This window comes from Hibiscus syriacus, unplaced genomic scaffold (assembly GCF_006381635.1).
Source record: "Hibiscus syriacus cultivar Baekdansim isolate YM2019G1 unplaced genomic scaffold, ASM638163v2 tig00110339_pilon, whole genome shotgun sequence".
In the NCBI taxonomy this organism is placed as follows: domain Eukaryota; kingdom Viridiplantae; phylum Streptophyta; class Magnoliopsida; order Malvales; family Malvaceae; genus Hibiscus; species Hibiscus syriacus.
Window position 1 is genome coordinate 1,781,035 of NW_024062692.1, and position 12,594 is coordinate 1,793,628.

The window sequence follows — 12,594 nt, forward strand, 5'->3', positions numbered from 1 at the left end:
TATATTGACTCAACACGTTTACCGGATAAACATGATTAACATTATCGGTAAAATAACAATTAAGAGGTGTCATCCGAAGTTCGGGTACAAATCCTAGCTTGCTCCTACAACACTATCCTCTGAACCGAAAATAGGGAGAAGATGGAGTTGAATCATAAACAATAATCATTATCAATAAATGTTAATCTCAATTGTGGTTCTCAACACAACAGAGAAGGGAAAAACATAGGTGGAAAGAAACAAATTAAATGTTTAAATCTAATAGTAAAACTTGTAGATAATTATTTATAAAAATAATATGTCAACGTAACCAACATAAAAACTACAACAAACCTATGAAATCCGCAAATGAAGCACTTAGGAAAGTCTCAGCTTGGAAAATGATCTTAATTTTCAGCTGTAACAGCCACCTTGTTGAGAAGCAGTGCCATCTCTACCTCCATGGGTAGATGCTTGACTTACATGTCCAATTTTAGTGCCATTGGACTGCAAAAACAAATCCAGGTTGAGTCTAAAATACAATCAGTTAATACAAGGTTAAAAAACGACAAAAATCAATTGTAACAAAAAAAAAACTTACCAAGAACATAACTTTTTAGAGTAACCTAGGTATCATTTTAGTTTGAAACTGAAATTATTATGTTTTACTTAACAAATTAATCATGTAAATCACATAACTATTCCGATTGCAACCTAAAAAAGTTAGCGTCAAGACATTTTTTGTTGTAATCGAAATTATTACTAATTGTGTAATTTTTTAGAGTAGACATGTAATATTTTAGGTTAAAACCCGCTGCAATGTAACATTCTCAATTGTAATTGAAATTATTGTATAACATTTTAGGTTAGACAAGATAACATTTTAGGTTAAAACCCGCAACAAATTAGCCTTAGGTTAAACTACCGCACAACAAGCTATCCTGAAACTTGAAATGCGAGTGGTCGATCTAATTTTTATAACTTTATGAATCTTATTTGACATTTTAAATAAATGCCAATGTCTAAGAAATTCTATGAACAGAAATTGTGGTGAGTTTAACTCACTAGTTCGATAATTGATACAACGAGATGGTAGAAATTGTAGGGAAAATATAAGTAGACAAAGCTAACCTCATTTGATATGTTAATAACTCCCTCCTGAATTTTCTTGTAGATTTTTGAAGCTGTGCTTAGAAATGCCTGAAATAATTTTCGCGTTGAAAATTTAGGTGAATGAGAGCTTATTTATACTCATGCTATAGAACATTCGCAAGTAGTTGTAAGCATAAGATGAAAACTTAAGGTAATGACCTCTTCTACATTTTGAGCTGTTTTTGCTGAGGCCTCCATGAAGATCAGTCCTTGTTCCCTGGCGAACTGCTCACCTTCCTCTGTGCTCACTGCCCGTCTATAAGCCAAATCACACTTGTTGCCAATAAGCATGACCGTCATATTTGCATTTGCATGCTGCCTTGCTTCCTCCAACCAGCTAGTCAAGTGATTGAAAGTCTCCCTCCTGATTATTAATCATTAACTATATACAGATGTAGAAGTGTTATTATTGCAGCCAACAGCACATATAAATTTGTCCGTATGAATAATATAAGCATGTCGAAGAATGTAAAAGAGAAAAGGTCCGTTATCAAAAGCTTAAGAAACTTCCTTGACTAAACTCGAAGTTCTGGAAATAACAAATATATACCTAGTAATATCATAAACTAGAATTGCACCCGCAGCTCCACGGTAGTAAGACCTTGTTATGGATCTGAATGATTCTTGGCCTGCCTGGTAAAAGCAAAGTAAATTCAGCACCATAACTGAAAAAGAAACAACAAGTTTCATATTTTAAATATCTTAGGCCGGGACGAAGTGAGAAATCTAGTTGCAATGAGCATAATAACCACTAAGATCAAATGCCACAGAAAACTTTAGTTTCATAAGGGATAATGTCATCCTACTTAAAAGCATTATACATTTTTCCTACAACAACAATTAACCAGTCCGATAAACACCGCTATCAATTATGAACTTCTGTCATTCAAATATTCGAGTTGACAGACATGGTCATACTTGGGAAAGCCAGAAATAGCATAATTTTATAGAATAACAAATTTCGAGCAGTCAACATACAGTTCTGATAATTAGTTTGAGTATCATTGTGAAAGATAACAGCTTAAATTGAGAGAAACAAGTGTAAAACAAAACATATAATCTACAGACAGCCAGACACATTACATTCCAATGTAACTTCATACAAAAAACACTTCAAAGCTTAAAAAAAAGGGGGAAAACCAACCGTATCCGATATCTGAAGTTTTATTGGCTTGTTCTCAATAGTGTGTTGTGACCGTCGGCGCACCCCATGGCTCAGGGGAAACAAAACTCGACGGTTTCACCAGCGATCCAAGTACGAAAAACTAAAATCGGGAGGAAGGGATGCAAATACTTACAGCGGGTTCTTTAAAAAACAACAAGGACAACAATGAATACTAGTGGTATAGATCGGTTAGAATTGTAAGTCTCCACGAAATCACGTCTTGGCCTCTACTCAGTTCACCCGATTGAGAGCAATAATTTTCTTTCCCAAAATAGTTTTGAGAGAAAAACGGCTGAAGGTTTTGTGTGTGTTCTAAAACGGCTACTAGACCTAACACACCCTTTTATAGCCAAGTTATTCTAATCATATTAGGGTTTTTATTATTTCAAATTAATTAAATCTATATTTAATTAATTAGAATTTAATAATCATTTTATATCCAAGTTACCCTAATCATATTAGAGATTTTATTATTTCAAATTAATTAAAATATATATTTAATTAATTGAAATTAAATATTCAGGATTATTAAAACATATATTTAATTAACTCTAGATATATTTTAGTAACGTACAACAAATTGTACATCTTTGCTCGTTTCAATCTTAGGGTGTGACCCTGTAGGTTCTTGTAACGTTAGCAGTAATTATTAGAACAATTCTAATATTACATACAATGAGTGACATCTAGCAATATATCATTGTCATCTAAGTTACAAGAAAATATGATTCGACATATCATCTTGGTTATTTACTCTTTTATGTATTACATCCTTTTGTCCTTTATATCTAGAATAGGCACAAGTCTTGGAATAGTCACACTTGTATAGCCCATCTATTGTTTCTTGATATCTAGAGTAGACTTTAACTACCGAATAGTTTATGATATCTCATATCAACTTATTCGAGCATGGCCATGTGTTTCTAGTCTTACTCAATCAAGTGACCTGTGATATATTTCCTATTATGTAGGAAGGACAAATTCTATCTTAATCATATACACCTACTACATATATTGAGATATATTCAATAACAGTCTTTATAGAGCAACCGGTTACGGAGCTTGTTTAGATGCATCAAAACATATAACAATATATGTTGGGATAGTATTGATCTCAAGTCTGAGGATCATACATATAGTCATCACCATGAGCAATGTTATAACTGTCACATAATAATCCAAGACATATGCTCATGGTGGGTCAATCCAATACATTGTTCTCTAACAATATAATCATGTATCAATTCTAACATCTCTATGTCAATGACAACTCGTTGTCATCAATCAATAACATGTTAGTTTTAAGCGTATTATTATTGTCCATGCCCATAATAATACTTGACTAGGGATCTTTTAATAATAACAATTATGTCATTATATGGACTTTATTATCTTCGAGTTTATGTTAAACACATATATATAACTGAAAATAATAGTGACAATGCCTTTATTCAATAAAATCGGTAAATAAAAATATTATTACAATCATTATATGATTGGTCTTTGGGAATACTCTAACAATCTCCCACTAGCACTAAGACCAATCACTCACATATCTAATACCGAGTGACTCAGTGTGACGATCATGCCTCTGCTGTGTAAGAGGCTTCGTCAAGGGATCAAAAATGTTGTTATCCGTGTGTACTCTACATATTTCCATATCTCCTCAATCAATGATCTCTCGAATGAGATGAAAGTGCCTAAGAATATGTTTGGATCGTTGATGAGATCTGGGTTCCTTTCCTTGTGCAATGGCTCCATTATTGTCACAACAGAGTTCTACAACATCTGATATGTTGGGAACAACCCCTAATTCTGATATAAACTTCTTGATCCAAACAACCTCTTTTGTTGCTTCACTAGCTGTAATGTATTCAGCCTCTGTTCTAGAATCAGCTACTATGTCTTGCTTCGAACTTTTCCAGCTCACAGCACCTCCATTAAGACAAAACACAAAATCCGATTGTGATCGTGAGTCATCCTTGTCAGTTTGGAAGCTGGCATCAGTATAACCTTTTATACTAAGCTCTTCCTCCCCTCCATAGACAAGAAATTTATCCTTAGTTCTTCTTAAGTACTTAAGGATATTTTTAACCGCAATCCAGTGATTTTCACCAGGGTTTGCTTGTTACCAATTCGTCATGTTTAGAGCATACGATACATCTGGTCGAGTACATATCATGACATACATTATAGAACCAATAGTCGAAGCATATGGAATCTTATTCATCCGTTCTCTTTCTAGTGGAGTTGAAGGACACATTTTCTTAGAAAGAGAAATGCCATGTCTCATAGGCAAAAATCCTTTCTTGGATTCTTCCATACTGAACCTTTTTAGCACTTTGTCTATATATGTACTTTGACTCATACCTAAAAGTCGTCTTGATCTATCTCTATAGATCTTAACTCCTAAGATATATGCTACCTCACCCAAATCTTTCTTAGAAAAACAACTACTTAACCAAGTCTTAACAGACTGTAAAGTAGGTATATCATTTCCTATGATGAGTATGTCATCTACATACAAGATTATGAAAGAAACAATACTCCCACTAGCCTTTTTATAAACACAAGACTCATCTTCATTTTTGATAAAACCAAACTCTTTGATTGCATCATTGAAACGAAGATTCCAGCTTCGAAAAGCTTGCTTTAGTCCATAAATAGACCTCTGTAGCTTACAAACCTTTCCAGTATTTCCTGGAAAGACAAAACCTTATAGTTATGCCATATACACATCCTATTCATGTTTTCCATTAAGGAAAGCAGTTTTGACGTCCATTTGCTAGATTTCATAATCATGGAATACAGCTATTGCGAGCAAGATCCGAATGGACTTAAACATAGCTACAGGGGAGAATGTTTTGTCATAGTCTACACCATGAACTTGTCGAAAACCTTTAGCGACTAATCGCCCCTTGTATGTTTGTACATTACCTCTATGTCGGGTTTCTTCTTGAAAACCCATTTACACCCTATAGGTTTGACCCCTTCAGGTGGTTCAACCAAAGTCCATACTTGGTTTACTAACATGGAATCTATCTCATATCTCATGGCTTCAAGCCATTTCTCAGAGTCTGGGCTAAACACTGCCTCTTGATAAGTCCTGGGCCCATCTTGATCCATAAGAAGAATATCTACATGTTTCGTAATGGGAAATCCAAATCTCTCAGGTGTACGATGTTCTCTTGTGGATCTACGTAGTGATTGTGTTTCTAAATCTGTTGAATGCTCATCAACAACTTGTGAAACATGCTCAACTTCAGGTTCATTTATCTGTTGCTCTTGAACTTCTCCAAGTTCAATATTTCTACCCTTCCATTTCTTTGAGAGAAATTCTCTTTCGAGAAAAACTCCTGTTCGAGCAACAAACACTTTGTTCTCGTTAGGGTTGAAGAAATAGTATCCCTTAGTTTCTTTAGGATATCCAACAAATATACACTTATGAGATTTAGGTTAGAGCTTTGTAGACATCTGATGTTTTACATAAGCTTCACAACCCCAAATCTTTATAATAGACATACTGAGACGTTTCCCAGTCCATATCTCGTATGGTGTCTTTTGAACTGATTTAGATGGAACACGATTTAGTGTGAAAGCGACTGTTTCAAGTGCATGTCCCCAAAAAGAAGTCGAAAGATCACTATAACTCATTATCGATCGAACCATGTCTAATAGTGTTCGATTCATTCTTTTAGAAACTACATTCCACTATGGTGTACCAGGTGGTGTAAGCTATGAGACAATCCCACATTCTTTTAGGAGTTCATCAAACTCTATGCTTAAGTATTCTCCACCTCGATTTGATCGAAGTGCCTTAATACTATTGCCTAGTTGATTTTGTACTTTATTTTAAAATTCCTTAAACTTTTCAAGGGCTTCAGATTTATAGCGCATAAGATAAATATACTCATAAAGACTGAAGTCATCGGTAAAAGTGATGAAGTAATGGAATCCACCTCTGGCTTGTGTATTCATTGGTCCACATACATCACTATGTATTAACCCCAATAAATCACTTGTTCATTTACCTTTACTATTAAAAGGAGCTTTAATCATTTTTCTCATCAAGCAAGATTCGCATACATCATATTGTTCGAAAAAAATGAATCTAAGAATTCATTTTATGGAGTTTTGATATACGTTTCTCACTTATATGGCCTAAACAACAATGCCAAAGATAAGTTTGATTCGAGTCATTTGTTTTTGATCTCTTAGTATTTATGTTATAAAAGGTGTTTTCTTGATCCAAAATATAGAGACCATTAACCAATTGTGCCAAACCATAAAAAACACTATCTAGATAAAAAAGAACAACAATTATTCTTAATAATAATCTCAAAACCAATCTTGTCCAAACAAGAAATAGAAATAATGTTCTTAGTCAAACTAGGCACATAATAACAATCCTCTAAATTTAAATCAAGTCACTAGGCAAAGATAAAACATATATCCCTATAGATAATGCAACAACTCTTGCTCCAGTTCCCACTCGTAGGTCCACATCTCCTTTAGCCAGATTTCTTCTCTTTTGCAGTCCCTGTACAGAAGTACAAATATGAGAACCAAAACCGGTATCTAATACCCAAGAAGTAGATATTGACAAATTAACATCAATAACATAAATACCTGAAACAAACGTTCCATTTTCTTTTGCCTTCTTGACATCTTCAAGGTAAACAGGGCAGTTTCTTTTCCAGTGTTTGGTCTTATCGCAATAGAAACATTTTCCTTCTTTGCTAACTCCCCCTTTGGGTTTCAATGCATTTTCCCCTTTTTTTGGTCTTACCATTGCCCTTAGACTTTGCCACTACCTTTTTCTTTCCCTTTCATTTGTCCTTGTGGACCATCAGAATGAGCTTAGGTCCAACCTTTTTCATGTTACTTTCACCAGTTCGTAACATGCCAAGTAACTATGGCAAAGTCTTGTTAATTTCATTCATGTTGAAATTAATGACAAATTGGCTAAAGCTATTTGGCAACGATTGTAAGATAACATTGGGAGCCAATTCATCTTTGAGAGGAAATCCCAGCTTTTCCAACGTTTGGATGTAGCCCATTATCTTGATGACATGAGCTCCTACAGGAGTTCCCTCTGCCATTTTGCATTGAAATAGAGCTTTAGAGGTCTCATATGTCTCTTGATGTGCTTTCCCTTCATATATTTCTTTGAGATTTTGAATCATCTCATATGCAACCATGTCCTCATGTTGCTTCTGAAGCTCAGGAGTCATGGTGGCAAGAATTAGACATCCAACATCTAACATATCATCCATATGTTTCTTGAAATTGTCTTTGTCAACTTTTGAAGCATTAGCTGCCAGTTCATCAGGAACAAGTTCCTCAATGACATATTCCTTCCTTTCCTGTTTGAGAACAATTCTCAAATTACGAAACCAATCAAGGAAATTTATGCCATTAAGTTTATCCTTCTCAAGGAGTGATCGCTGTGATAAAGTGTTGTTTTCCATTAAATCTACAACAATGGAAATATTAAAGTAAGTAAATTTACTGAATTAAAATTTATAAATAGGAATTTATTTACAAATTACTACCACTATTTTATTCAAAATTAAAAACCCTCTTTGTTTTAATTTCGGAAAAATTCAACGAAAATTTTTCTAGTGGGTAAAGATCCATAATACATCAATTTCCTAAATCAACTTTGGCTTTTCTTTTAGGATAGTGATTATTTAGGTAAGTAACAGTTGACTAGTTACATCTCATGTTACTCCTCAATTTGGTGAACAACTTTTGTTCAAGTCATCTCATGACTTATCCAAATATTTAACCTCTAGGTTTCTAATCCTATTAGAATAACCTAGCTAAGTTATTACCAATATTTCAACCGGTAAATATCACTTGCTTATTCTTCACGTTTAACCAAGATAGATTTATGTGTCAATGCTTTGGCAAAGCCCACACAATATCGATCAAAGTCTTAACGAGGGTAAATATTGGACGGTTAAGTAAACTTAGATTATAAAGAGGGATTTACGTAATTATCTCATCATTGTTCGTTTTAATATTAGGCCCTTAATGATCTCATCAATATTTATTCTTATTTTATCATTTGATGCATTGTATACATAACAAATATAGCAATAAATAAGATACAATGGTTATAGCCCAAAACAATGACTAAGATGGCCCATCCCAAGCCAATTGGAGAACCAAGAACCTTAAAGCCTAAGACTGCTCTCTAGGCTTACCAATATTTTTTTTTAAAAACAGTACTTATGTTTCCATGAAAAAACTTCACGATTTGATAACAATTATCAATAGAATCGTGCTTTTGGGATTTTCAATCTCGAAGGTTTTCTACATTGGAACAACCATTGTTCCATTTTCAAACACGATATGCTATCGCACTTCCACATATTATCCAGCAACAAATCGATTGAAAAATATATTAACAAATAAACATATTAATCGTTGCGGTTATCGATTCAAACAATAATATCAGCATATTTATCGAAATCGATAAAACTAGAACATGCATCTCATATATATCACATCAACCAAAAAATTTAACCAAAATTTAGATCGTACAAGTGGCTCTGATACCACTGTTGTGACCGTCAGCGTACCCCATGGCGCAGTGGAAATAAAACTCGACGGTCTCACCAGTAATCCAAGTATGAAAAACTAAAATCGGGAGAAAGGGATGCGAATACTTACAACGGGTTCCTTAAAAAACAACAAGGACAACAGTGAATAATGGTGGTATAGATCGGTTAGAATCGTAAGCCTCCATGAAATCACGTCTCGGCCTCCACTCAGTTCACCCAATTGAGAGCAATAATTTTCTTCCCCAAAATAGTTTTGAGAGAAAAACGGCTGAAGGTTTTGTGTGTGTGTTCTAAAACGGCTGCTAGACCTAACACACCCTTTTATAGCTAAGTTACCCTAATCATATTAGGGTATTTATTATTTCAAATTAATTAAATCTATATTTAATTAATTGAAATTTAATAATCCTTTTATATCCAAGTTATTCTAATCATATTAGGGATTTTATTATTTCAAATTAATTAAATCTATATTTAATTAATTGAAATTAAATATTCGGGATTATTAAAACATATATTTAATTAACTCTATATATATTTTAGTAACATACAACAAATTTTACATATTTGCTCGTTTCAATCTTAGGGTATGACCCTGTAGGTTATTGTAACGTTAGCAGTAATTATTAGAACAATTCTAATATTACATACAATGAGTGACATTTAGCAATATATCATTGTCACCTAAGTTACAAGAAAATATGATTCGACATATCATCTTGGTGATTAATTCTTTTATGTATTACAACCTTATTTCCTTTATATCTAGAATAGGCATAAGTCTTGGAATAGTCACACTTGTATAGCCCATCTATTGTTTGTTGATATCTAGAGTAGACTTTAATTAACAAATAGTTTATAATATCTTATATCAACTTATTCTTGTATGGCCATGCGTTTCTAATCTTACTCAATCAAGTGGCCTGTGATATATTTCCTATTATGTAGGAAGGACAAATCCTATCTTAATCATACACTCCCACTACATATATTCAATAACAGTCTTTATAGAGCAACCAGTTACGGTGCTTGTTTAGCTGCATCAAAACATACAACAATATATTTTGGGATAGTATTGATCTCAAGTCTGAAGATCATACATATAGTCATCACCATGAGCAATGTTATAACTGTCACATAATAATCCAAGACATATGCTCATGGTGGGTCAATCCAATACATTGTTCTCTAACAATATAATCATGTATAAATTTTGGAATCTCTATGTCAATGACAACTTGTTGTCATCAAACAATAACATGTTAGTCTTAAGCGTATTATTATTGTCCATGCCCATAATAATACTTGACTAGGGATCTTTTAATAATAACAATTATGTCATTATATGGACTTTATTATCTTCGAGTTTATGTTAAACACATATATATAGCTGAAAATAATAGTGGCAATGCCTTTATTCAATAAAATCAGTAAATAAAAGTATTATTACAATCATCATATGATTGGTCATTGGGCATACTCTAACATAGTGATCATTCTGGCTCTAAATTCAACACCAATGGTTAAATCATGAACAAGTTGAAACCGTTCGCCAGCGAATTGCAGAAGAAGACATAATTTTCCAACCCCTGCAAAATCAGTAAGAACATACTTATGATAATATATCATAGAATTTTCCAGACTTCAACATTGGGTACACCACTATAACATATCCTTAGCAAAACAATATTGCAAAATGGAAAAACTGAGAATGATTCGCAAATAAAGTAGGAAGCTTCGTATGAATGAAATTTCAGTATTTATTTTCTCAACATTTAAAATGCTATCAAGTTATCATCCTAAACAAGGATTTAAATTATGGTTGCAGTTATGGTTTCAGTTACATATATCACAAATGCGGACATTGCAAGTGCTATTACGATTATTGCGAGCATCACAGTCATGCAATTACAATTTCAAATTATACAAATGGCGAGAGATTGAGAATGTAAAAAAACTTCAGTATATCTCTAAACTCGATGATTCATAACTTGATGTTCCTTAACAGAATCAAATTCATAAGACTTCAAAAATAAAATATAAAAAGAAACCGAACGAAGAGTTTTTTTTCACCGAAATATCACTCGTACAACTAATAATTACCTATCAGTCACCCTATATATTAATATTACCGATCTAGCACTCTTTCTGATAAAGCGCGAACAGGGTTCTATCCGAACTGGCGCCACGTAAGGTAAGGCGTGGATTACCATTCGCGCCTTTGTAGATTTTAGACACTTATGTAAGCCACATATCATTATCTACGTCTTTCCTTTAATACCCCAGCCGTCCAACTCTCATATTTATAGGAACTCATCTACCCCCTCCCTTATTCCTATAATACCCCATCTTCTCTTCCTATAAATACCATACCCAAACACAACCTCCAAACCACACTCAAATCTCAAATTTTGTCATTCTTCCGAGTATCAATCTTTCTACTAAGAATATAAAATATTTTTATTGTATTATAATGAATCAATAATTTATTATTTTATTAAATTTTATTATACTAATTTTTTATTAATTTTTTGCAGTTATAAAATGGAAGGTTGTTTGCAATGTTTAGATGAGAATCATATCTTAAGGCATTTTGTCGATACGGTAATAATTTTAAATTATGTTGTAATTTTAATTATTGTTAATGTTTTATTTGTTTAATTTTTTAGTATTAATTTATATTTTAATTTCTATAATATTTATTAAATTAGGAGAGAGACCGTATATTTGATTCATTCATTCGTATCCTTAAGTTAGAGATACCTACTATTGTATAACTATATTTAGTCGAGGTTGGATTGGTTACGTAGCAAAATATGAAGAACACTCTAACCTTGAATCCAACCTTATTTATGCATTGGTTGAGAGGTGGAGACCAGATACACACATATTCCATCTTCCGTGTGGAGAGTGCACAATTACGCTGGAGGATGTTTCCGTGTGGTGAATAGTGACTGTCATTCCTTGTGTTATGAGTATCTTGGAGGTATCCCACCTAATTTCAATGGTGGTCGAATACCATTAAATTGGTTGGATACAACTTTCCAACATTTGAGTCGCGATGCCTCCAAGGGGCAAGTTAAAATGTATGCACGAGCTTGCATATTACAACTCATAGGAGGGATCCTGATGTCCGAAAAATTGCGCAACCAAGTTCATTGTATGTGGTTACATCACCTAGCAAATTTTTATCAATGTGGCACACTCAGTTGGGCCTCCACAATTTTGGCATTTATATATAGGAAAATGTGTCTAGATACCGACTATCGAAAAAATGCTATTGGCGGATGTCTACTTATTCTCCAGTCTTGGGCGTGGTATCACATGCTCTTTTTATGTCCCGTGGTGAAAAACCCGTTGATTTTCCTGCTATTATTGAGGTAATTTCAATGCTGATTCGTATATAAATAATTTTGTTGAGTATATAATGAAAATTATTTCAAATAGGTGGTCAAGTGCAAGAAAAGATCATCGGGATTTACCTAATGAATTGGAAGAAATTAGGCTACTCATTGATCAGAAGGCTGGTACAGATGTATGTATTTACATATTATTATATACTTTTAATTATCGTTAGATAATTAAAATATTATTTTGATTAGAATTATATATATTTGTTTTTGTTTCAATGAGCTCTTCATTCTACTAAAGAAATGTGGATTTGCATCCCACATCATTTAAGAGACCCATTAAATGTCTGGATGGCAGTGGTCCCTTTAATATGTT

At 33.3% G+C, this 12,594-nt stretch overlaps 1 protein-coding gene across 1 annotated transcript; it reads right to left on the minus strand.

Moving 5' to 3' along the window:
- Positions 1-268: 268 nt before the first annotated feature.
- Positions 269-11,081, minus strand: LOC120120564 (ras-related protein RABB1c-like). The gene is made up of 8 exons (XM_039140177.1): positions 11,033-11,081; positions 10,355-10,457; positions 6,287-6,290; positions 2,276-2,308; positions 1,682-1,764; positions 1,291-1,495; positions 1,111-1,179; positions 269-486 (listed from the first exon to the last, which is right to left on the minus strand). The coding sequence occupies exons 1-8, from the start codon at positions 11,079-11,081 to the stop codon at positions 394-396; spliced, it is 639 nt and encodes a 212-aa protein (XP_038996108.1). The 3' UTR covers positions 269-393.
- Positions 11,082-12,594: the final 1,513 nt, after the last annotated feature.